This window comes from Hemiscyllium ocellatum, chromosome 17 (assembly GCF_020745735.1).
Source record: "Hemiscyllium ocellatum isolate sHemOce1 chromosome 17, sHemOce1.pat.X.cur, whole genome shotgun sequence".
Classification (NCBI taxonomy): Eukaryota; Metazoa; Chordata; class Chondrichthyes; order Orectolobiformes; family Hemiscylliidae; genus Hemiscyllium; species Hemiscyllium ocellatum.
Window position 1 is genome coordinate 40,004,600 of NC_083417.1, and position 26,776 is coordinate 40,031,375.

A 26,776-nucleotide genomic window follows, 5' to 3' on the forward strand; every position below is an offset into this window, starting at 1 on the left:
CACATTCATTCTCAGACAAAAGGTCAAAATTACTCAATATTTCAAATGCAGTCTGACCACAGCCTTATACAGCCTCAGCAGTATATCTCTGCTTTTGTATTCTAGCCCTCTTGAAATGAATGTTAACATTGCATTTGCCTACCGAATTGCCAAATGAATCTGCATGCGAACCTTAGAATTCTGAATTAGGACTGCCAAATCCCCTTGGGCTTCAGGTTTCTGAAGCCTTTTTGCCATTTATTTAGTTTATGCCTTTATTCCTCTTAACAAAGTAGGGAACCTTTTCCACATTGTCACTACTTTGTCCACTTTCAAAGTCACTCTGCAGGTTCAACACAACCTGTCCATCCGCCTATCGTTGTATCATCTGTAAACTGAACAATGCCCTCAGTCCCTTTGTCTAGATTGTTAATGGATAACATGAATGATTGTGGTTCTAAGACTAACCTCTGTGGAACTCCACTGGTCACTGGCTGCCATACAGGAAAAAGACCCTTTTTTATGCCTACTCTCTGCCAGCCAGTTGGCCAATCCTCTTTGCCAGTATCTTGCCCCTAACACCACAGGCTCTTATTTATCAGCCTCCTATGCTGCACTTTGTCAAAGTCTTTCTGGAAGTCCGAATAAATCACATTCACTAGTTCTCCTTTGTCTAACTTGTTTATTACCACCTCAAAAAATTCTAACAAGTTTGTCAAACATGACTACCCTTTGGTGAAGCCGAGTCAGTCCTATTTTACTATGCACTTCCAAGCACTCTGCAATCTCATTCTTAGTACTGGACTCTAAACATCGACTCTCCTGCTCCTCAGATGCTGCCTGACCTGTTGTGCTTTTCCAGCGCCACACTTATTGACTCTAAAATCTTATCAATAAGTAAGGTCAGACTAGCCAGCTTACATTTTCCAAGCTTCTACATCACTCCCTTCTTAAACAGGGTGTTACATTAGTCATTTTTCAGTCCCCGGCATCCTCCCCAATTCCAGTAATTCCTGAAAGATCACCACAAATCTCACATCTCTGGCATCTAGTACATCTGGTCTGGGTGATTTATCCATCTTTAGTCTTTTTAAGCTTCACCAACACCTTCTCCTTAGTGATTGATGACCACTGCACTTGCCAATGACCCCAACTCTCAAAGTTCTGGTATACTGCTGGTGTCTTTCACGTGAAAACTGATACAAAATACCTATTCAGTTCCTCCACCATTTCTTTGTTCCCACAAACAGTCTCCAGCCTCATTTTCCAGTGGCTCAATATCCATTCTCACCTTTTAAAAAAGGTATCTAAAATGCAATCTTCTCCATTACTAGCTAGCTTACTGTCAAATTTTATATTCCGCTTCCCCTCCCCCCCAAAATCGCTTTTATTAAGCTATCCTTTACTTGCTTTTAAAAAAGGCTTCCCACACATCTTCACCACACTACAGTATATGGCTTTTATGCTGTCCCTGCCTGCCCTTGTCAGCATGGTTTCCTCATCCTCCCAATTCTGCTTCTTCATTGGTGATGAATTTCTTCTGTGCCTCCCAATTCCCCCCAAAACTTCTGCCAATCTTCCTTGTTAGGATCCCCTTCTAGTAAAAAGTGAGATCTGCAGATGCTGGAGATCAGAGCTGAAAATGTGTTGCTGGTTAAAGCACAGCAGGTCAGGCAGCATCCAAGGAACAGGAAATTCGACGTTTCGGGCCAGAGCCCTTCATCAGGAACCTGCAGAGTGACATTCCTGATGAAGGGCTCTGGCCCAAAACATCGAATTTCCTGTTCCTTGGATGCTGCCTGACCTGCTGTGCTTTAACCAGCAACACATTTTCAGCCCAGGATCCCCTTCTAGCCAACTCTGGTCAGTTCCTCTCTCATGTCTTCATAGTTACCTTTACTCAATTGTAGCTTCTTCCTCTCAAACTGCAGTGAATTCTATTAGATTAAAGGTGACTAACCCTCAGGGTTCCTTCACCTTAAGCTCCACAATCAAGCATGCCTCATTACATATCCAGAATTTGCAATGGGCTCTACCATAAGTTGTTCCAACAAAAAAAAGCCATCTTGTAGACATTCCATAAATTCCTTTCCTTGAGATCAACTACCAACCCAATTTTCCCAATCCACCTGCACATTGAAATCCCCCACAATTATTGAAGCAGTGCCTTTCTTACATACATTTTCAATCTCCTGACTTATTTTCTTCCCTACACCAAGGAGTACAACTCCCATCAGGATCTTTTGTTCCTTTGCAGTTCTCCAACTGTCCCATGCCTTCTGACTATGTCACTTCTTGCCCTTTGTACTGGAACAGTTCGTCTTTCCCCACTTTTAGTGCAAATGTTCCATGACGTTGAACCCATTTCTCCCGTACCATCTTTGAGCTACACATTTACCTCTATGCTTGTTGACCCTGTGCCAATTCACTTGTGGTTCAAGTAATAGCCCAAAGATCAATGTCATCCTGGTTCTGGTTTTTAAATTTAGCTTCTAGCTTCGCATATTCGCCCAAGAGACCTCTTTCCTTATCTACATATACTCATTAGTACTTATGCAAACCACAACAACTGGTTCTTTCCTCTCCCACTCTAAGTTCCCCTGCAGCCAGTGAGGTATCCTGAACCGAGCATCAGGCAGGCAACACAGCATTTGGGACACTCCATTCTGGCCACACAGAACAGTATCATTTCCCCGACTGTACAATCCAATTACAACTACATTTCTCTTTTCTCCCACCTCTTCAACAGCTCCCCATACCAAACCATGGACATCTTGTTCATCCTCCCTTCAGCTCCACTCTTGCCCACACAGGGAGTAATAATCTCAAACCTGTGGGACAAGCTTAAGGATTGAGGCTCCTTCAGCACTACCTGCCTTATGCCTAGTCACACCCTTCTGTCCCTTACTGAATTCAATGTAGTTAATCTAAGACATGTTTGCCTCCTGAAACACAGCAATTGACTGTCTACCTCCCTGATATGTCATAGTGCTTGAAGATCTTGCTCCAGCTTAACTGTGAACCAGAACTCAAGAAACCAACTGCTGCTTCAGCCAGTTACTATGAACCACAATGGGGTCTTGACACAAGCAGCTGCATATACTTAAAAGGAACATATACAATTCCCTATCAGGAACTCTTGCAATGCAGTGGTAGTATGGTGCAGTAATAGCCTAGCAGTTTGTTAAATTACAGGCACAGGTAATGTTTAGGGGACCCAAATAGAAATCCCACCAAAGCAGATAATGGAATTTGAACTTAATTTACAAATGTGGAATTAAAAGTCTAATGACAATCCATTGCTGACTGTTCACGATAATCCTTTACAGAAAGAAACTGCAACCCTTACCTGGTCTGGCCTACATGAGACACCAGACCCACCAGAATATGGTTTAATCTTAACAGCCCTCTAAGGATGGGCAACAAATGTTGGTCTAGCCAGTGACGGCCTCCTCCCATGAATAAATAAAAACATAGCCCTATCTCAGCCGGAAGGTCTGGGTTCAAGTCCCACCTGCTCTAGAGGTACATCATAAAATGTCTGATCAGGCAGATTAAAAATACTAATAAATTCCCTATTAGAACTTACCCACTCACTCAACATATCAATAGCTTTGTCAACAACTCAATTTACAACAGACATAAGACAGATTTCATGTATAGGATGTGTTTCCTTAACTATCATTACCAAGAGCATTGAGAGATTTAGAAAACTATATTAATATTTAAAAATGTCTAACTTTCCAACAAGTAATTACTGCAAAGCGATACTATGAAATAATACAGCTTTAACCTCATATAAACTAACCATTTACATACAGATTTAACAAAGAGTTCAGGATTTATCAATGAACAGATAGTATAATAGTGAAGGAACCCAACTAAAATGCATTTACCTGAGCAGATACCTGTTTTACTGACTGACAGCTTTAGTTCATTGACGTGAAATGGAGAGCAAAATGCTTCATGTTTCATTTATAAGCAACAGAGGAAGACTGAACTATGACATTACTGAAGATATATCTGAAGTTGCACTGTTTCATAAAGGCAGGAATAACTATATACAAAATGTGCTTTGTTTATTAAATACCTCTTTAAAAGCTAAAATATCTAATATTCAATGGATTCAGAGGCAATCGAAGAGACCATAAGCGTTCCAACTTCAGATGCAAGTTTGAGTTTGTTGCTCCTTTATACTTCAAAATGTGAAAAAATCCAAGCATGCACAGTAAATGCATGCTATATGTCACATACCAATTCCACAAAAGCATTGCTATCAATAACTAGGATATCATAGGAGTTTTGAGCAGTGCAATGCATTATATATTATCTTTTGAACAAAATATGCCAAAAAGGTCACAGATTTTAATCAGTTTTATTACTATTATTGGGACAACAGCATAGATTAAAGCACTAGACCAGGAGAGTACACTATTATGGCTTAACCTTACTTTTAAAATGTTTCAAATCTGAAGTGAAATGTTGTACATACATTTCCCCAGATCTCCTGTAGAAAATGTGTATGATGCTCACTTTGCAGAGTAGTGTAAGAAAGACTGAACTATTCAAACACAGGAAGATAATTATGAAGACTTTGCTCATATATAGATGAAAAGCAATGTGATTAATTCCCTAAATCATCTTGTTTCAATCACACACTGCACACTTGATTAAATAATCTTTCACAAAATAATGACTGTACAGAACATTTAGAGAAAATATAAAGCACTGATGTTCTGGCTGCTATCTCCTCCTCTCATGAGGTAAGTGAATGCAAATAGCTGAAGCCCTCTAAAGCATCATAAAAATATTCCAGACCAATTTTATAACTTCAGAACATGCCTCAAAATTTTGCACTCAAAATTTAAGGAAACAATGATTCCACTGAAGTTTTTTGTTCTAACAATATAGATCCCATTGCTAACTAAGGCAGATAATTTGGTTATAATTTATAGAAATTAAAAATATAAAGCTCAAGATAGATTGTATAATATCCTGCTGTCATGTGCAGATTAGGTCTGCTACAATTTTGTCAACATTGGTCAATAAAAGAAGGAGAGGTGCCTGAGCCACTGAACTGCATGATCCTCAACCATAAATACACTATCCTCTACTAACAATACATGGAAAGCAGATAAGGAGAATTAAGAAATTACTGCATGGCCATAATGAATGACAGGAGAAAGTGAAGTTTGCAGATGCTGGAGATCACAGTAAAGAGTGTGGAGCTGGAAAAACACAGGTCAGGCAGCATCTGAGAAGCAGGAGAATTGACATTTCGGGCACAAGCCCTTCATCAGCAATGTCCTTCCTGATGAAGGGCTTCTACCCAAAACGTCGATTCTCTTGCTCCTCAAATGCTGCCTTACCAGCTGCGCTTTTCCAGCACCACACTCTTGACCCATAATGAATGACAGTAAGCTTAATGAGCCATATGATGCATAACTAGTTCTCTTAGCCTGAAACAGCCATTTTGTGCGTACACATGCATTCTAAACACACACACATTCAAACACAAGAAGAATGACAGGTGTTGAGGATCACAAATCTTCTCAATACAAAGGCCATTCCATTTAAATGAACTCCTGCGCTGGCTTGGATCATTTATTAAAAGTGGTAAAGATAAAGTTCCAACAGTACTTTGCTGTGTGAATTAAGACTCCAACACTTCAGGGCTTGCTCCTTAAATTGTCCCAATGGCTCACGTCAATAGACTATATAGATACAAGTCAAACAATAAACTGAAATGATTGACTATGTTCGATTCGCCCCACTCCAATATGAGATCGAACCTATGTTCTCGTGATTCGGGGCAGGGAGGGAGACATTTTGGTGAGTGAAAACGATGGCTTAGAGGGCACCCCCTCAACAAATATAATAATTTATTGACGACGTTAGAGTTTTAGGAGTAAGAGAAGTCAAGCAAAGCATAAAGCTGTATCAATGGCATCACGTTATAAATTAAGACACCAACTCCTGGTTCAGATTTCAGGAACGAAAATGGTTTAAAAATTGAATCTGGGCCCAAGACAGTCACAACCTCGAGGCCTCCGTTCATTATCCCCACGGTTGCAGCTTCTGCAAACGAACCATTTGCAGTAGAACCTCAGGTCCCATGCTCCCCCTCTGTCAACTGAGGGAGTTATCATGAAAGCAGGCCCAGGCCAAGCCTAACAACGCCCATTCACAACTCTCTGCAAACCGGGAGTCTAACTGCCGCTCCCCACAGCGAGGCTCGCTCTTGCTAACAAGTCGACACCAAAATCTGCAGCGTTGAAACTCACCATGATTAACGCAGCTCGATTCAGCTAACACGAGCTCGAGTCAGCTGACACACCGTCCCTCAATGGCTCCAGGAACAAGCCGGAATACCCAGCGAAGAAGCCGTTCCGCCACCTCGACTGATTGATTGACGCTGGCAACGAACCAAAGAGCAGCCGTCGCTGTGCGGGCCGCTCACGAGTAACCGGATTCAGAGGCGGGACCACGGCCGCGGCTGCGATTGGAGGACGCTCGCGAGTCGTTCCGGTGTTACCCGGTTTAGCCAATGAGAAGGAGGCGGTTGGCCCCTCGCGCTATGATTGCTATTCAGAGCATCCAATCAGCACCGGGGCCAGCTCAGTTTCCTCGCCAATGACCGTTATTGGGAGTGGGAAGGCGCGGAGTTTGGAGGGTCAGGTGCGGGAAGTTAGGGAGGGGGCGCGAGGAGGCTGTGAAGGTGGAGAAGGACATCTCTATTTTGTTGTGTGTGATCCTGGCTTTCCCACTGAGTTTCGTGATGTAGTGCCATTCTTCTGTCTCCCCGAACCCCTACACGCTGTTTCAACTCCAGTACTCATCTAAAGAACTCTTGAGTGTCTCCATTGAGCCCACGCACTTTTGTTTCGAAATTTTGAAAATGGATCGAGAGATGATTGTGCGGCTGTGTGTTAAACTAGGGATCGAATCAAGGAAAGTGATCCAGTGAGTATGCAATCCCAGTCGGTTTGCACCTGCCAGTCTCCTTTTTGGAGAGACTCTCAATGTGGTGTTTTTTTATTCCCTAATCAGCCCTACTCTTAAGGTTTGAAGTCAGCTGGAACCTTCAACCAGTTCCAGTGAGTCGGGTGCTGACTACTCTTAACATTCACCTTTGATCAGAGTTAGTCTAAAAATCATTAGCTTTGGAAGCATTAGCTTTCGAAGCGCTACGTCTTCCACAACCACCTGGGGAAGAAGCAGTGCTTCATAAGCTAGTGCTTCCAATTAAACCTGTTGGACCATAACCTGGTGTTGTGTGATTTTTAACTTTGTCCACCCTAGTCCAACACCGGCACCTCCAAGTCTGTAAAGAAAGAAACACCTTAAGTGCTGAGTGTTTTAGTCTTGTTTCTGTCAAAGCATCACAATCGTTTTATCCCCCAAAGCTGACCAGTTAGCATTGAACCAGAATTTTCCGTTTTGTTTTGTTCCAGTTAATCTGATTTTATTTGATCTTCACTGATAGAAGCCTCTTTCTTCTTGGAGTCTTAAAGCTAATTTTGCTACTTCCATGTTTATTGTTGTCTTTGTGCAGCTAGGTTTTTATGGAGTGCCATTCTCACCTGAGATATCATAAAATTATATATGAAAAAACATGGGTTTTGAGAATACTAAGTTTTGGCTATTGTATTGCTACATTGTGCCTTTATCACAACTCTGATGGTTAAGAAAAAGAAGGAAGCATATGTCAGGTATAGACAGGATAGATTGAGTGAATCCTGAAAAAAATATAAAGGAAGTAGAAGTATACGTAAGAGGGAAATCAGGAGGGCAAAAAGGGGATATGAGATAGCTTTGGCAAATAGAATTGAGGAGAATCTAAAGGGTTTTTACAAATATATTAAGGACAAAAGGGTAACTAGGGAGAGAATAGGGCCCCTCAAAGATCAGCAAGGTGGCGTTTGTGTGGAGCCACAGAAAATGGCGGAGATACTAAATGAATATTTTGCATCGGTATTTACTATGGAAAAGGATATGGAAGATATAGACTGTAGGGAAATAGATGGTAACATCTTGCAAAATGTCCAGATTACAGAGAATGAAGTGCTGGATGTCTTGAAACGGTTAAAAGTGGATAAATCCCCAGGACCTGATCAGGTGTACCTGAGAACTCTGTGAGAAGCTAGAGAAGTGATTGCTGGGCCTCTTGCTGAGATATTTGTATTATCGATAGTCACAAGTGAGGTGCCGGAAGACTGGAGGTTGGCAAATGTGGTGCCACTGTTTAAGAAGGGTAATAAAGACACGCCAGGGAACTATAGACCGGTGAACTTGACCTCAGTGGTGGGCAAATTGTTGGAGGCAATCCTGAGGGGCAGGATGTATATGTATTTGGAAAGGCAAGGACTGATTAGGGATAGTCAACATGGCTTTGTGTGTGGGGAATCATGTCTCAAACTTGATTGAGTTTTTTGAAGAAGTATTTCCAAGTATGGGACCGGCAAACATACTTTAAAGTGAGGGGAGATAGGTATCAGACAGATGTCAGAGGTAGTTTCTTTACTCAGAGTAGTAAGGGTATGGAATGCTTTGCCTGCAGCGGTGTAGATTCGCCAAGTTTAAGTGCATTTAAGTTGTCATTGGACAGGCATGTGGACGTACATGGAATAGTGTAGGTGGGATGGGCTTCAGATTAGTATGACAGGATGGCGCAACATCGAGGTCCGAAGGGCCTGTACTGCACTGTAATGATGAGGGCAGGGCAGTAGATGTGATCTATATGGACTTCAGTAAGGCGTTCGGCAAGGTTCCCCATGGGAGACTGATTAGCAAGGTTAGATCTCATGGAATAAAGGGAGAACTAGCCATTTGGATACAGAACTGGCTCAAGGTAGAAGACAAAGGGTGGTGATGTAGGGTTGTTTTTCAAACTGGAGGCCTGTGACTAGTGGAGTGCCACAAGGATTGGTGCTGGGTCCTCTATGTTTTGTCACATACATAAATGATTTGGATGTGAGCATAAGAGGTACAGTTAGTAAGTTTGCAGATGACACCAAAATTGGAGGTGTAGTGGACAGCGAAGAGGGTTACCTCAGATTACAACAGGATCTGGGCCAATGGGCTAAGAAGTAGCAGATGGAGTTTAATGTGATAATGCGAGGTGCTGCATTTTGGGAAATCAAATCTTAGCAGGACTTATACACATAATGGTAAGGTCCTAGAGAGTGTTGCTGAACAAAGAGACCTTGGAGTGCAGGTCCATAGCTCCTTGAAAGTGGAGTCGCAGGTAGATAGGATAGTGAAGAAGGCGTTTGGTATGCTTTCCTTTATTGGTCAGAGTATGGAGTACAGGAGTTGGGAGGTCATGTTGCGGCTGTACAGGACATTAGGCCACTGTTGGAATATTGCGTGCAATTCTGGTCTCCTTCCTATCGGAAAGATGTTGTGAAACTTGAAAGGGTTCAGAAACGATTTACACGGGTGTTGCTAGGGTTGGAGGATTTTAGCTATAGGGAAAGGCTGAACAAGCTGGGGCTGTTTTCCATGGAGCATCGCAGGTTGAGGGGTGACCTTATAGAGGTTTACAAAATTATGAGGGGCATGGATTGGATGAATAGGCAAAGTCTTTTCCCTGGGATGGGAGAGTCCAGAACTAGAGGGCATAGGTTTGGGGTGAAAGGGGAACGATATAAAAGAGACCTCGGGCAACCTTTTCACGCAGAGGGGGTATGTGTATGGAATGAGCTGCCGAGGAAGTGGTGGAGGCTGGTACAATTGCAATATTTAAGAGGCATTTGGATGGGTATATGAGTGGGAGGGGTTTGAAGGGATATGGGCTGGGTGCTGGCAGGCGGGACTAGATTGGGTTGGGATATCTGGTCGGCAATAGTCTGTTTCCGTGCTGTTCCGTGCTCTGACTCTATGATTCTATGACTTAACTGACAACGTGCATACATGAGTGTTGATGAATGGATTGCATTTGTTGGGCTTGTGTTTATCTAACTTTCCCAATATTCCTCACATAGTTCACTACATGGAGGACATTGTTAATGTCCATAATTCTGTGTACAGGCGAAACCATTACTCCATAAGTCAATGTAAGGTTGAGGATTGAAAAGCTTGCTTTGTAAGGGGAATTTGTATTTAAAAGGTGAATTGAATTCCATTATAGAATCTTTTCAGTACTGTCTAAGGTCAGGACTCAATGACTATCTTAATAAATTGTTCCTGTGTTCCAGTTGTGTTCCATACAATGTTAAGCAATGCTGTAGCTGATTTGTTACATGCTGCCAGTATCTGTTATTTCTTGGTGATGTGAAATTCTACCCTTAGGCTAAATGCTTTAATTAATTTAAGGTGATTTTGCTGAAAGAATATTAAATATATTGACAGAAATCAGGTTACAAATGTGTAATCATGTCATTTTCTGTTAATATTTAAATATGCTGTTTTCTCTAGAAGTTATTACATTGTTTTTTTTTAACTAAATAAATTGTGCCTGAAATTTGAATATTTAGAAAGCAACTGTACTGTGAGCAGAATGACATTGTATGGTTCTATGAAATGGACTGGATCTTCTGGTGTTCTTGTAATTTCAGGAATATGTCTATTGTCATTAATTTTAAAGATTTGATTTTTGTTTAGTTTGTAAGTATGAAGTGATTTAGTTTCTTTTTATTAAGTGAAATTTAAGCATTTTCTTTCAACTATTATGAATAAAAATATTAATTTCCAATGACTAAACATAAAACAAACTTCAGTATGAAAGGCTTTGCTTCCAGTTTTATTCATCTGATACGAGAGAATCAGTGACATGCTTTGTCTTATGTTTCAGGAAAGCAGAAGAGTATTTGCGTCTGTCAGAGGTGAAGTGCACAGGATTTTCTGCACATGTGACAGCAACCAGCAGCACAATAATGTGTCTTGATCTTGCAGCAACTTGCCTTAAATATCCACTGGACAAGGTAAACACACATGGAGAAAAAAGTTGGAACATTGCATGTTGTATTAAGAACTGTGTCTCAAGGAATTGTCAACATTGTGACAACTAACTGCTCCATAACTGATGGAGTCCACCAACTTAGTATTGCTATGGTTTTATTCTGGCCTTTGCATCATCTGATTGTTTGTCTGAAATCCTGTGCTGGATGAACAGGAATTATATCCAACAAAATAACAGGAACACAAACAATTTCTTTTTATTCCCTGCCAAAAAAATCTGCATTAACCATCCCTCTGTCTAGCAAAAAAGCCTAAGGTTGAATCTGACTATTTGCAAGCTTGATGACATATTTGACCCTGCAATCAGCTTCTGAACACAATTCCTAATACCACTAAGACAGCCAGTTTCATTACCCAGTGATGAAACACTTGTGTTTGTCTATTCTAATTTTGGACTTGAATATTCCAGTGTCCTTCTGGATCACTTCCAGATTCCACACTTTATAAACATGAGGTCATTCAATATTGCTACCTGTATTCTAACTTATCCTTCACACTTTATTCATTGACTGGCACTTAAGCAATGGCTGATACAAAATTCTCACTCTTGTTTTTAAATTCTTCCATTGTCCTTTTTCATATTGATCTCTAATTCCATCCACCCCTCCAACCCTCTGTTATTTGTGCTTTTCGGGCCTGTCGTACATGCCTGATATGTCTAAGGATTATAATTTTTGAGAACACTGCAAGTAAAGGAAATGTTTCTGGTAAATGTCATTGTTAGTGATTTTAAAATAATTTGGTCTTTCAGAAACTACATTCATGTAGTGCCTCGTTATCTTAGAGTGCGCCAAATCACTCCAGAACTAATGAATATACTATTGAGGTTGTAACAGAGGAAATCGAGCAGCCAATGTGTAGACAACAAACTCCCATAAGTAACTAAATGATCTATTTTCAGTGATAATTGAGGTGTAAATACTGGTGGGGTCATTAGGATAACTCCCCTGCTGTCCTTTGTGTAGTATGGGATAAAATAGAGGTTTTAAACAGATACTGTATTAAGATGTATAAATAACTATTGTATTAAATTATCTTATAATTCTACCTTTTTATATGGGCAGACGGTGGCACAGCAGTTAGCACTGCTGCCTCACAGTGCCAGAGACCCGGGTTCAATTCCCACCTCAAGCAGCTTGTCTGTGTGGAGTTTGCACATTCTCCCTGTGTCTATGTGGGTTTCCTCTGAGTTATCCGGTTTTGTCCCACAGTCCAAAAATGTGCGGGTTAGGTGAATTGTGTTAGGTAAAGAATGGGTCTGGGTGAGTTGCTCTTCAGAGGGTCGGTGTGGACTTGTTGGGCCAAAGGGCCTGTTTCCATGCTGTAAGTAATCTAATCTAATCTTAAAAAAAAAAGCGCAAGGCACTGATTCAAGTCCCAATCTAGTTCTTGAACACAAGAATCAAAGTTTACAAACTCTAGTGAAGTACTGATGGAGAATTGCACTGCGAAGCAGCTATTGTTTGATGAGACATTGAACTGAATCCCCACCTGCCTGCTAAGCTGAATGTAAATGATCCCATGGCACAATTTCAAAAAGCAGAACAGTTATCCCTGGTGTCTTGCCCAATATGTATCTATCCGTCAACATTACAAAAAAAAAGTTGATGGTTTCTGGAAGTTTGCTAAGTGCATGTTGGCTGCTATATTTCCTAAATGTTAACTGTGACCACACTCGTAAGTGTCCAAAACGATCTGATGGTCTTGAAAAGCACTATATAAATGAAAATGATTTTCCTTTCATTTCTCTACGGCTTTTCTTGTAAGTTAAAGTTTTACATATCTTCAAGGATCGTGCTCTAAAACTGTCTGGCTTGACCAAGAGGGCTTACCAGGTTCATTTGAAAGCATTGGAAAGTATCCTTGGAATATACTCTCAGCTAGGAATCCGAGATCTTGCAGTTCAGTTTGGCTGCACAGAGGCAGTGGATGCATCAGTCAAGATTCTGAAGAGGTAAAGTTTTCCTTAGAAAATTGTGTAAAATATCTTTCAAAAAACCAGCTGGCTCTGGGAAGTTAATTTGAAATTTGTTGAAAGAAATTTGATTACTTTTGCATAAAGTTTGTAAACTTGTATTATTTTTGAAAGTGGTGTCTCCATCATACACGTAATTCAGTCATAAAGTATTATATATTTAAATTTGTCTGGTCACTTAAAGTTGTGACTTCTTGCTTAGAGTCTGTTGATTTGCCTTCCCTTTTGAAGTAAATGTATACATTACTATCAGTGGTTTGTCATGTTTAGGTACATAATGTAACGGGAATTCAATTACACATCTGCAGCAATCACTTAATATTGTTCACCTAGGCTTAGGAGCCATGTTTAGATTATATGTAATTATTAAATCATGAGGTCAAGACTGGAACTTTGGTTTTATCTTGGGTAATAGATGATAGACTTGAGATTTTTGAGGAGATCTTTTTGGTGGCTAGTTCTAGAGTTGACTGATTTTGATCCTGAGGATAAAAATGACAGTGTTCTTCAGTTCTTCAAAACGTCTAAGCCTTGGAAATGGACTCTGAAGATTCCATGGTGGCCAGGTGGCAGTTCACAAATCAGTTTTATATGATGTATAGTGAAGGAAAGTTAAGACTTCTTTGAAAGTTAGTCACATCTTTTCACTTCATTGCAACAAAGTGACATCGGTCATTTTGATGTTCTGATATCCTTTTTCTTTCATGTTACATGATTTATTGTTACTCATAACCAAATAATTTACTAAATGAAATGGCAAAATATTTTGTGAATGGTGGAAAATATTGATTTTAAGAGGGATCCAAATACTCTAATATATCCACGGTAAAGTTAACAGCAGCTTTTGGAAAGCAAATGGTGTGATCGCCAAATTATAGAAGATTTGGACTTCAAGAGTTAAGTACAATAACTCCAGCTTCACAGGGTGTTGGTAAGTTGACATCTCTGAAGGACAATTGTGGCCTCATTATGGGATGAAGTTGCCTTGTAGGGAACTCGCCATACTGATTACTAAAACAGGAATAAAGTTGCCCCAAGTGGAGAGACTGAGTAAGCCTGTATTTCCTAAACTTTAGAAAAAAAGGAAGTGATTTCATGTAAACATAACAAATTATTAAGAAGCTTAGGAGAATATGTCCTTTCTGGTTGAAAAGTCTAGGACCAAAACCTTAGAGGCCCGAACACTGTCGGTTATGGCGAGATATATGGCAGAATTGAGCAAGGAGTCCAGTGAGGCCTAACTCAACATTGGAACAAATTACTGAATCTTTTAACTAATATCTGGGTGTCGTGGTGAGATTCTTGCTGTACAGTACACACAGATGTCAATGTAGCACCAATAGTAAGTGAGACTGGCAAACACATGACCATATCAGTCACATGTAGAGAGTTTGCATATAGTCCAGGGTCTTGGCCATGATGAGTGATCTGTTCAGGCCAGCTAAGGTTGGGGACATATCTGACTGTAGTCCAGGGAGTGGGTAATAGTTAGTCCTATAGGGCCATCACAGTCAGGGGAATTGCATGTCATCACTTTGCAAGCAGCAAAGACAGCATTTTGGAATCTAGGCAGCCATGTCTATGGCCTGCTTGTCAACAACATTCTTGGGGGTATGTTTATTGATGGGGAGGAATGGACATAGGAAGGTCTCATTTTCAAAAAGAGGTGGAAAGTCAAGATTGGTAGCAAGGTGCAGCAACATTGTTGAGGTCAGGGCTAGGGTGGGGTATGCAAAACAGCAGCAGTAAGCATGATGGACTAAGGGAAGGTTTGTTATAGGCGGTGACCACCACTGTGGCTTCCACAGGAATTGCAGAGCCAACTAGGATTGGTATCATTTAAAATGTAACATTGGACTTGGGGGCAGTGAGGATAGTTGCGGGCAATAGTAATGTGAAGGATCTCCACCATGGGTGGGGTGGGATGGGATGGGTTGGGTAGAAATGGGCTGTTGGGATAGTGTGAGATAAAATTGGATATAGAGATTCTGGAGAGTACCTGGTGACTAGACAGAGGCTAGTCATCACTGACCTTCTGAAGAGCATCCCACTCAAATTCACTTCTATGCTATCCCTGTAACTGCACATTTCACCTTGGCTAATCCACCTGGCCTGCACATGCCTGGACTCAATCGCCAATCCATCATGGCCAATCTACCTAATCTGCATATTGTTGCACCATGGGAGGAAACTGCAGCACCTGGCAGAAACCTATGCAGACATGGGGAGAATGTTCAAACTCCACATACGGTTGCCCAAAGGTAGAACCAAACTTGGGTCCCTGGTGCTGTGAGGCAGTAGTGCTAACCCCTGAGCCACTGTGACACCCAAATTGTCTGTCATAATGTATTACTATGGGCTGTCATGAATGCGGTGATGGGCTTCATGGTTCATGTGGGTCTGAGATGGAAAGAGGTTTAGGTAGCAACAGACCTTTTTTTGATTACAATGCATTGTTTGTTCATCTGACTTGGTACCTTCACCAAGTTGATGCACATGCTGTAACTGGTGCGTGATGGAGATGCAACCTGTGTTTTTGGAGTCCTACATGTCATATTGAATGGAGAAGTGGCTGCACCCCTCACCTGCCAGTATGTCACCAATGATTTCTGAGACTAAAGAACTTGCTTTGCTCCTGGTGTTCCTAACGCTAGTCATTTCCACCAAGAGTCATGTGCCCAACTAGTGAGATGTTATTGCTGTGATTGCATTCCCAAAATGGTGAAGGACAAAGACCAACAGCAAGTCCAGAAGCAGCAGCAGACCAGGCACAAGCTAAGATCATCCCACGCAGGCTGAGATCACAGCTGCAGAGTCCCTTGGGATACGTTGGCTTCACAGGAGTACCCAAGTGTTTCACCCTCACCATTTCCTGAAGGTAAGTGCGGAGCAGTGTTACCATAGACTGTATGTCCCAGTACACTGACAAAACTGTGTCAGTTGCTAGTGCAGGCCCTGAGGTCTGCAGATATGAGGGGCCAATCTATCCTGGTGGCTAGTGACAGTCTAGTTTGAATGTCTACTGTATGAACTCCGTACAAGGAGTGATGGGTGAACCATATGGGACCTTTCAGTCATGTACATGCAGCAGGACAGTTATTGAAGCCATCTGCGCAAGATCACAGTGGTTCATTTTGTTTCCCGGTGACTGTGTTAATGCTGCAGCCTGGGCAGTAGGATTTGAAAACATTCCTTACAAGCAGGGTGCTGTTGACTGTACACACATGGCACTGAAAGGGCCCGATCACAATGTTTCAAAGCTAATCAAAGCAAGGGTTTCATTTCAATTAATTGGCAATCTGTGATTGCAATTAACCACCTCCTGGAAATTTATGCTTGCTACCCTGGAAACTGCCACAACTCCTGGAGCACGCCTGTGAAGCTGATAAGTTTCAGGTACAAAAGCTTTACAAATTTGTTTTCAGTGACAATGCAGCATTGCTCATGATACCATCACACAACCTCCTAACTGATACGGAGCCCAGATACAATACTTCTCATGCTTTGAGTTGAAAATGTGTTGCTGGAAAAGCGCAGCAGGTCAGGCAGCATCTAAGGAACAGGAAATTCGACGTTTCGGGCATAAGCCCTTCTTCAGGAATCCTGAAGAAGGGCTTATGCCCGAACGTCGGATTTCCTGTTCCTTGGATGCTGCCTGACCTGCTGCGCTTTTCCAGCAACACATTTTTCAGCTCTGATCTCTAGCATCTGCAGACCTCACTTTCTCCTTCTCATGCTTTGACCAGAGCCACAGTGAAGCAGACAATAGGACCACTGGTTCTGCTGCTTGAATTAATCTGAGCATGCCATTCAGCATGGCCTGGACAGTGTGCCATGGTACTCTGGCATGCTGTGCTCTACCCAATTGGAGTATGCAATAAGATCAATGCTGAAGAGCTGGAGTATCAGGAGCAGTCTTCAGATGAGGATTGGGAAGGAGAAAGCTCTCCTTGTGCATGACTGAACTCTGCTGTGTTGGCTACTACAAGCCAGGCAGGACCTAATTAACACCAGTTCAAGCAAATGAGAGCTAGCTGCAGCAGACCATGGAATGCAAAATAGACATTGGTTTCATGGCAACATTTTGTTTGCATTGTGGTGAATTGCAGCTTGTAGTCATTTTGTTTGTGTTTGCTGTAAATTCATTTGGAATTGTCTGATTGCTTGTTCATATGTAGTGTTCCCTTCCGGAATACTGGGAAGTTGCAGGTTTACAACAGGCATTGCGGACAGAATAGCAGTGACCTAGAGAGTATGTTTTGACAGGATATAACTAACGACAAGTAAATTGTGTAAGTTTCAACCTTAGAACTAAGTTCACAGTCTTAAAATATGAGGTTGAACATTTAGAATTTGCTGTCTTCATTCTGAGTTGTGGATCTTTGAAATTTCCAACCTCAAAGACTGTAAACAAGTATGTTCAAGTCATAAATCAATGGATTTATTTGATAATAAGAGTATCTAGGATTAAGTGGATAGTATGGGAAGATGGAGTTGAGGTTGAATTCCACTATGTTTCTCTTGAAAGGTGGAGTAGGCTTACTGCTTGTTCTGATTTTTTTTTTATGGTCTTTAAACTTCATTACCATTTGCAGCCCAAATTCCATCTACTTCTGACAATTCTTTTATTCAAATACAAGAAGAACCGTTGTGGTTGTGTCAATGAAACAAAATAATTGGAGTTCTGAATTACACTCTCATCACATATTGTACGAAGTCACAACCTACTTCATTAGGAGTGAGGATTTGAATATAAGAATGGGTAGCACAGTTTTTTCTGCTTCTAGATCGGCAGAAGTGCAGAATGGAGCTGGGATAACCAACACCTGTCACAGATCACATGTTGGACATATAACTGCTAGGTGCTGAGGCAGGCTGATTAAAAGATCCAGTTTGGCCCAGTTGCTTTCTAGTTCTAAAACCCTTACCCATCTCCATGACTCCTTATGATGCTAACTCAGCCCTTTTTGCTCTTGCATGTTCCACATAAACTCACCCGACATCTAACATGGACAGATATAAGCAGCCATGGCTGAGATTTTAAGAAAAAGTACTAAACATCTATTACACAGGTCACTGTTCTTAGAAAAAAATATATTAATTCATTTAAGTCCCCTCAAGTACTTCTTTACAAAAACAAGTACTATATTTGTAACTCCACCAGCCAAGTCAGCTAGTCATTTATTAACATCATTCAGCTGTCAAGCAAATAGAGTCATAGAGATGTACAACACGGAAACAGACCCTTCTGTCCAACTCGTCCATGCCGACCAGATATCCTAAATTAACTAGTCCCATTTGCCAGCTCTTGGCCCATATTCCTCTAAATCCATCCTATACATATACCTATACATATCTTCCTGAAGAAGAGCTTGTGCCCGAAAAATCGATTCTCCTGCTCCTCGGATGCTGCCTGGCCTGCTGTATTTTTCAACTATACATATACCCATCTAGATGCCTTTTAAATGTTATAATTGTACCAGCCTCCATCATTTCATCTGGCAGCTCATGCCATGCACACACCACCTTCTGCATGAAAAAAATTGTCTCTTAGGTCCCTTTTAAATCTTTGCCCTTTCACATTAAACCTATGCCCTCTAGTTCTGAACTCCCCTACCCCAGGGAAAATACCTTGTCTTTTTATTCTATCTATGCCTCTCATGATTTTATAAACTTCTATAAGGTCAACACACAGCCTCCATGCTCCAGGGAAAACAGCCCCAGCCTATTCACCCTCTCCCTGTAGCTCAAACCCTCCAACCCTGAGAATGTTCGTGTAAATCTTTTCTGAACGCTTTCAAGTTTCACACCATCCTTCCTATTAGGAGGGAGACCAGAATTGCACACATGATTCCAAAAGTGGCTTAACCAATGTCCTGCACAACTGCAACATGACCTCCCAACTCCTATACTCAATGCTCTGACTAATAAAAGAAAGCATACCAAACACCTCCTTTGCTAGCCTAGCTCCCTGAAAGTGGAGTCACAGGCAGATATGAACCTGCACTCAAAGGTCTCTTTGTCCAGCAGCACTCCCCAGGACCTTACCATTAAGTATATAAGATGGTAAACTCACAACCCCCTTCCCACTATGCTAATGCTGTGGAAGGCAGTAAATGGGCAATTAGTAATGTTATAATGATGGCACTTGAGGTTTTGTTAACAAAGAAAAATTGAAATTACAAGAATTTTTTTTTAATTTTCAGAAATACAGGCAGTCTAATTTTTTTTTTAAAAGGGTAATGCATTTAAATAACATCAGTTTGTCAAGTCTAGATGTCCAATTGTCAAGACCTTGTGCATAATCTCTACATATTTGTAACCTTCACATTGCAGGACTCCTATTCCAGCAAAGTTGGTTTATTGACACTGAGTCAAAATGGTCCTTCTGGGTTCAGGTTTCCTACAGGTGGAAGTAGTGTTTCACCCTCACTTCTGAAAACTTGCTTCTGTGAGATATTGATTAGATTAGACTCCCTACAGTATAGAGACAGGCTCTTCAGCCCAACAAGTTCTCACTGACCCTCCAAAGAATAACCCACCCAGACCCATTCCCCTATCCTATATTTACCCCTGAATAGTGCACCTGACACTAGGCAATTTAGTATAGCCAATTCACCTATCCTGCTCATCATTTGATTGTGGGAGGATAACGGAGCACCCGGAAGAAACCCACTGAGAACGTGCAAACTCCACACAGACAGATATTGGAACAGGATTTCCACATCCATAGTCTGTCTGCCTTTTTGGACATGGAAAATCCTGCCCAGAGTCCCAAGTGTTAAATGTTGCATATTCAAAAAATGTGGTTCTACTATTTTGACCGTCAATTTATAATTGTTTTTTTCTGTTGAATCTTATAAATAAATAAAATTTTATTTTGCTCTTTCAGATATGAAAGTAGTCTGTCAGAAGCACAGCAAAGTGATCTTGACTTCTCAAAACCACTCTTCACCACTGCAGCTTTATTTACTGCATGCAAGTAAGTAGATTTGGGGTAATGTAAGATTTTCCTCATAATGTGCCTAATACTTGGTAAGGATGCTACATTTTTACAAGTCAACTGCCTGATATTTGATTTGTTGTGTAGAGGAATTTAGTGCAGGGACATACTACTACTAAAAATTCTCTCAGGCACTTTGAACAACTTGCAGAGCTACAGCAAGGATGTGATTGCGTTGTGGATACTAACCTGTCATTTCTGCATTTGTTGATTTATGATGTACAATGGAACCTCGATTATCTGAATACCAATTATCCGAAAATCAGATTATACAAAGGAGATCTCGAGGTCCCGATAGAAACATTACATCAAAGATGTGTTTCTTACAGTGATCGCATCTTTTGTTTCCTGTGATTAAACAGCACTGTCTCCAAATGACTGACCTCCCACCCTCTCTTTCCCTACACTTTCCCTGGAGGTCTACACAGGGAGGTGGGGCCTTGTGCTGTGTGCTGCTTCAGTCTCCTGAATGAGGAGCAGACTTTAAAAAACTCTGAGCCGCAGAGGAAAGGCATTTAATCGAGTAGTCAAACGAAATAGTGGCCGCTCACCTCGTTCAAATAATCAAGGTTCACCTGTATACTGTAGATAGGTCGAATAATCAAATAATAATCGGCATTACCAAGTATCTGTGGAAATCAATGTAATTGTTCCACATCACCTAAGTAATTGTCATGCTTAGTTCATCACACAGCCTCCCTAGTTGCGGTGGGTTTAATCCTTGAGTGAGATGTTCAGTGGAATGCCCACGCCAAATGGCAACACTGACAGTAAATGTGGCCCATTTTGGAATAAGACTTATGTTCGATGACATATGGATAAACACTGAGTCCAGAGTGCCCTGCGTCTATAAAAATCCTGGTTGGGCTGCCTACAAGAATGGTGAAGCAGACATAATCAATGATTTGAAGAGGAAATTAGATTGGACTTTAGCCTGAAGTCTTGTGTAGTAGGTGTATTCGTATTAGTTTTCCAAAGTTCCATAGATTCAGGAAAGGTTTCCTTCATCTAAAAAATAGCAAATCTAACACCCCATTCAAGAAGGGAGGGAGCAAAAAACAGAAAATTACAGTTTGGTGTTTGTTGTGTTAAAATAGATCATTAAAGGGATAATAACTGCACATTTAGAAAGGTTTTGAAGGAATTGAGAAGAATCAGAATGGCTTAATGAAAGAAAATAACATTTAATCACTTGAGTTCTATGAAGAAGCAACTTGCTGTGGCTAAAGGGGAACCTGTATGACTTGGATTTCCAGAAGGCATTAGTTAAAGTGCCACTTCAAAAGGTATTGCAGAAAAATAAAAGCTCTTAGTTCAGCGTGGATAGAAATTGGCTGCTTGCAGAAAATGGGATATGCATAATTTTTTTTAATCTAGTTGGCAGAATGTGAAAAGTGATGTCCAATCTGTGCTAGAGCATCAATTTTTCACAATTTACATAAAGGGAGTAAAGATGTAATGGCTAAATTCATTCCTACCATGATAGGTAGGAAATTATGTTTGAGAAGAAATTAAAATGAAGTAGCAGACAGCTTGAGTGAGTAGACAAAAACTGGCAGAGTGGTCATGATGTGGGAACATTGAAATTATTTGCTTTGGCTGGAAGAGGAATTGACAAAAGTAGGGATGTTGTTTCACTTATTCATTGTTAAGACTGCACCTTGAATGCTGTGCAATTTTGATCACTGAATTTAAGGAAGATTGTAAATGCATTGGACATGTTTCAGAGTAGGTTACTGGAGGAATTAGATTTAGCTTTTATTATCACTGTATTCAAGTACAGGAGTACAGTGAAAAGTGTTTATACTTTTGCCACGCATGGCACTACCTTTGGTACTGAGATACGTAGGTACAAAGTGGTAAGAGAAACGAGAGTTAAGAGTTAACCATTACTTCATACTATGAGTAGAAAAATGAAGAATGATGGTAATAGTTAACATTTAAAGTCTTTCATAATTTAAACTACTGAAATAAAGGAATAGTCTTTGAGTCCTCCACTTATCTCTCTCTCAGCATGTTTTGAGAAGATTTGTAGCTCAGGTTGAGGTTCTGGATGTAAGTTTGCTCACTGAGCTGGAAAGTTCATTTTTCAGACGTTTTGTCACCATGCTGAGTAACATCAGTGAGATTTCAGTAAAGCACTGGTGTTAGTGACCGCTTCCTATTTATGTGTTTAGGTTTCCTTATGTTGGTGATGTCATTTCCTGTTCTTTTTCTCAGATGGTGGTAAATGGAGTCTAAATAGATGTTTGTGTTTGTTGATAGAGTTCTGGTTGGAATGCCATGCTTCTAGGAATTCTTGTGCATGTCTTTGTTTGGCTTGTCTGTGGATGGATGTGTTGTCCCAGTCGAAGTGGTGTCCTCCTTCATCTGTATGTATGGATACTGGTGAGAGTGGGTCATGCCTTTTTGTGGCTAGTTGATGTTCATGTATCCTGGTGGCTAGTTTTCTGCCTGTTTGTCCAATGTAGTATTTGTTACAGTTCTTACAAGGTATTTTGTAAATGACATTAGTTTTGCTTGTTGTCTGTATAGGGTCTTTCATGTTCATTAGCTGCTGTTTTAATGTGTTGGTGGGTTTGTGGGCTGCCATGATGCCAAGAGATCTGAGTAGTCTGGCAGTCATTTCTGAGATGCCTTTGATGTAGGGGAGAGTGGCTAGGGTGTCTGGACGTGTTTTGTCTGCTTGTTTGGGTTTGTTACTGAGAAATCGGCAGACTGTTCATTGGGTGCCGTTCTTTTTTAATATGTTGTATTGGTGATTTTCCTCTGCTCTGCATAGTTCCTCTGTGCTGCAGTGTGTCGTGGCTCATTGAAATAATGTTCTAATGTAGCTTCATTTGTGAGCGTTGAGATGATTGCTTCTGTAGTTCAGTATTTGGTCTGTATATGTTGTTTTCCTGTAGATGCTGGTTTGAGGTTTCTCATTGGCTGTTTGCTCTACTGTGACATCTAGGAATGGCAGTTTGTTGTCGTTTTCCTCCTCTTTAGTGAATTTTATGTCAATAAGGATATTATTGATCGCCTTGAAGGTTTCCATTTAGTGATGACAAAGGTGTCATCCATGTAGCGGACCCAAAGTTTGGGTTGGATGGTTGGCAGAACTGTTTGTTCAAGTCTCTGCATTACTGCCTCTGCTAAGAATCCTGATATCAGAGAGCCAATGGGTGTTCTGTTGATTGTCTGTAGGTTTTAGGTGGAATGCCTCTCAATCACCATTGTTTTATGTTATTATAAATGAGGACCGAGATACCAATTGAAAATAAGGCAGTATGTTTTAATTTGAGGCATAAAAATATCTATAATGATTTTAAGTAGTTTGAATATGATTCTTTTATCTTTTGATGTTTAATTAATTTGTTCTGATGCCCTTTAGATGCTTGAAAATTAAAATTGATAAGTCCAAACTCATTGCCTCGTCGGGTGTGAAAAAGACCATCTTTGACCGACTCTGCTCTCAGATGGAAATGTTTGGACAACTTATTTGCAGTAAGTTTGAATTCCTGCTTTGGTGTACTTTCAAATTAATTGTGAAGGAGGACAAGATCATCCATGTTTTAATAACTATTATTGTTTGAATTAATTTGCAGATGAATCTATTGAACAACCAAAACACAATAAGAGACATAAGCCATTGGAAGAAAAACTAGAAAATGAGGATGGTATGAACTTGGCTTAGATGTGTGAAAGATACTTAATTGCATTTCAGAATCAAATCCATTATTTGTTTTAAACATTGAAAGAACTGAGGACACTGGAGATCAGAAACAAAAACAGAAATTGCTGGAAAAGCTCAGCAGGTCTGGCAACATTTTTGGAAAGAAATCAGAGTTAACGTTTCAGGTCTAGTGACCCTGCCTCAGAACAGATTGAGAGTTATGAGAAATGGTTACTGCACCCAAAATGTTAACTGTAATTTCCCTCCAAGGATGCTTCTAGATCTGCTGAGCCTTTCCAGCAATTCCTGTTTTTATTTCCATTATTTGTATTGTTTTTTACAATGGAGTTAGAAGTCCAAAAGCAAATTTTATTCAATCGTATTTAATTCTTCTGTTATTTTCCAAAAAAGCTTTTCCACAGGCGTCATATACTTTTTTTTTTATTTTGACTTGGCTGAAAGGTCTTTAATGATACCATTAATGATACCGTTAATGTGTCTCAAAATGTTTAAAGCTTTGTTTCTACTGTAGTATTGTACACTACACATCTGTCCAAGAACAGGGTGAAACAATCTGCTGCGTTAATGTCTTTTAGTAACTGAGTTCATTAACTTAATCTAATTAAAATGGGGCCTTGCATCTTCAGAAAACCTTAAAGAAGTGTTCTCTCCAATATGACCAGTTGTTACTTTCTTCAAGATAACGTGCCAAATTTCTTAAGTGTGATGATCTTGAATTGTCAAATCGGGCAATATTCATTCAAATGAATCCAGTTAAGAAAGTGGCCTAACTGAATTAGATTTGTTTTTCAAAAAACAAACTGTTCTAATTTTTAGCATATGAAGACGTTGCAACAGAACCCAAACGAGAAAAGCTTGAATCTAAAGCAACTCCGGAACAGGAATATGAAGACTGGAAAAGGCGGATTCTTGAAAATGCAACCAAAGTCAAGCAGAATAGTTCTTAGTTCACCCTTTTGAATTTTTCAAATCTGCAAAATTTGTTTGAAATTTGTGGTGGCAGAAATGAAATCTAATGTTCTGCCAATTAAACTATTGATTCACTGTAAAATCAGACCTTTGATTTCTATTGACTTTGTTTTTAACAACCTAACCTTTGAACTTTAACCTACACACTATTTATCCCTGACTATAAATATGAAGCTTGATTCTGGTTATACAAATCATTGAAATGCACAGCTTAAATCAACTTTGCAACAACCGGTGCTTTCACGATACTGTCCAGTCCACCACAGAAGACATGAGGAATATGTGGCTACTGAAGAAACTGAAACTGAGCAGTAAATCAAAGGACTTCCAACAAATTTTTTTGACGAGTAATTTATTTTGGCAATTTAATTAACTTGCTGTATATCTTAGGAACTTATCTTTTAAACTTATTTTTGTGTTGATTATTTGAAGTACAAATTCCTCTTTGGTCGAAACTTTTTAAATGTAAGACTTTTGAGTTTTCTCCAGTATTTTGAAATCGCTTTCAGAGAACCAACAAAACTGGATGCTGGGTCTTGTAAAAATTAAATTAAGTCTTTAAGGTGGATTTTCCATTTTTTCAAGCACAGATAATATACTTTGCCCACTAATCATAGGTCACTAAATCATAAGCCTACAATTCTGAGTGCTCATGACAAGATGGGCCTCTCCCATTCATGTAATGCACCTTGTTTTAATCCTACCAGTAAAGAGAAAACTATTACTACTTAAATCTCTGTCCAACTGTTGATTACAAAAATAATTATATATAGGTTGATATACCAAAGTTGATTTTTTTGTCAGTTGTTGTTAGCTGCAAATTCATAATTCTATGAAAATAAATCAGATTATATTTGTCAATTTGCGAGGAAGAACTTGTAGGAACTTGCAGGAGGAAATAGATGTCCATAATAAGCTGCTTCTACAAGTACTCTGCTGAAAATGTGTTGCTGGTCAAAGCACAGCAGGCTAGGCAGCATCTCAGGAATAGAGAATTCGACGTTTCGAGCATAAGCCCCTCTCCAGCAGGAATAGGAATCTGAAGCAGAAAGTTCAACTGTCAGCTGAGATTAACTAATTTACGATAGACTGACATCCTGCCTTTTTATGCTTGTACATGAATGTGGTCTCATACAAATAGATCAGAAAGTTTATATTTGATCCTCAGTCCTTGGTAAATGTGACCTTGGAAGCCATGAGACAACGCCAAAATTCAACAACAACCTGCTTTTTACTAGAACCTTGTTAATGTAAACAAAAAAAATGTTCTGAGGCTGCTTTGCTACACAAATTGCAGTCCACTCTGGTTTAATTCTTTTCCTCTTCAAAATTGTTATTATTTTACAGGCCCCTCTACCAGCCCATCATTCAAATTAGATCAATGCTGGTCCATGACTCAAATCTGTTTATCTACCTTTACCCTTTGGTACTGTTGTCTAACAAACTCTAATCAATCTCAGTCTTGACAAGATTAGAATGCCAACGAATGCAGACTTCTGATGGGGAGTGTTCTAAATTTTTAACTTTTGTGTGAAAAGATGCTTCATAATGTCACATTTGAAGTTATGGGTATGAGATTATATCTTTTTGCTTCAGAGCCAGTAGTTTGTCTGCATTAACGATATAAAGTCCTTTAATCGTAATACATCACAAATTAACCTTGTATATTCAAGGGAGTAAAAGCCAATTTTTGACAACTTAATTCAAAGTGTTACATTAAGTCCTGGTGGTAATCTGGTACATCTTCACACTTTCACACTAATATAATCTTCCTGAGGACTGCCTGTTCATTCTTACTGGCATTCTGTCTTTCAAATGTGATGATATTGTGTTTTTAAAATATTGCTACTACTTCAGCCATTCTTTCCACAGACATTCAAAGCCTTAAGTATTAAGGTGCTGTTCATCCCCATTTGGTAGCCAGGTGACTGTAAATGCCTACTACGTCATATTCTTTAAATTCCTGTTTCTCAAGAAACTAGAAACAAAATTTGTTGTTAAATTTTAAATGAATATCCAATATGTAATATAGTTTACTTGTGAGATATAGTTTATTTGTGAATGTTCTTACATTTCAAAGTGAGGTAATGCAGTAATATTCCACCATGTATTCACCAATAGAATAGGCTTGGCTATTTCTTATTTAATTTTGCCTTCATGGAAGGTGATTTACATAGTGTTTTTAACTATAGTATGGAGGCAGTGGTGG

General features: G+C 40.0%; 2 protein-coding genes across 2 annotated transcripts in view; one reads left to right on the forward strand and one right to left on the reverse strand.

The window, feature by feature from the left end:
* Positions 1 to 6,454, reverse strand: part of vps35 (VPS35 retromer complex component) — a 57,792-nt gene extending 51,338 nt beyond the window's left edge. Inside the window, exon 1 of the mRNA XM_060838101.1 lies at positions 6,264 to 6,454. Within this exon, the coding sequence (XP_060694084.1) occupies positions 6,264 to 6,266 (3 nt within the window). The 5' untranslated portion in view covers positions 6,267 to 6,454. The remainder of the gene's footprint in view (positions 1 to 6,263) is intronic.
* Positions 6,455 to 6,612: 158 nt separating this feature from the next.
* Positions 6,613 to 25,300, forward strand: orc6 (origin recognition complex, subunit 6). The gene is made up of 7 exons (XM_060837691.1): positions 6,613 to 6,942; positions 10,775 to 10,904; positions 12,732 to 12,895; positions 19,809 to 19,898; positions 23,296 to 23,408; positions 23,510 to 23,581; positions 24,415 to 25,300. The coding sequence occupies exons 1-7, from the start codon at positions 6,878 to 6,880 to the stop codon at positions 24,543 to 24,545; spliced, it is 765 nt and encodes a 254-aa protein (XP_060693674.1). The 5' UTR covers positions 6,613 to 6,877; the 3' UTR covers positions 24,546 to 25,300.
* Positions 25,301 to 26,776: the final 1,476 nt, after the last annotated feature.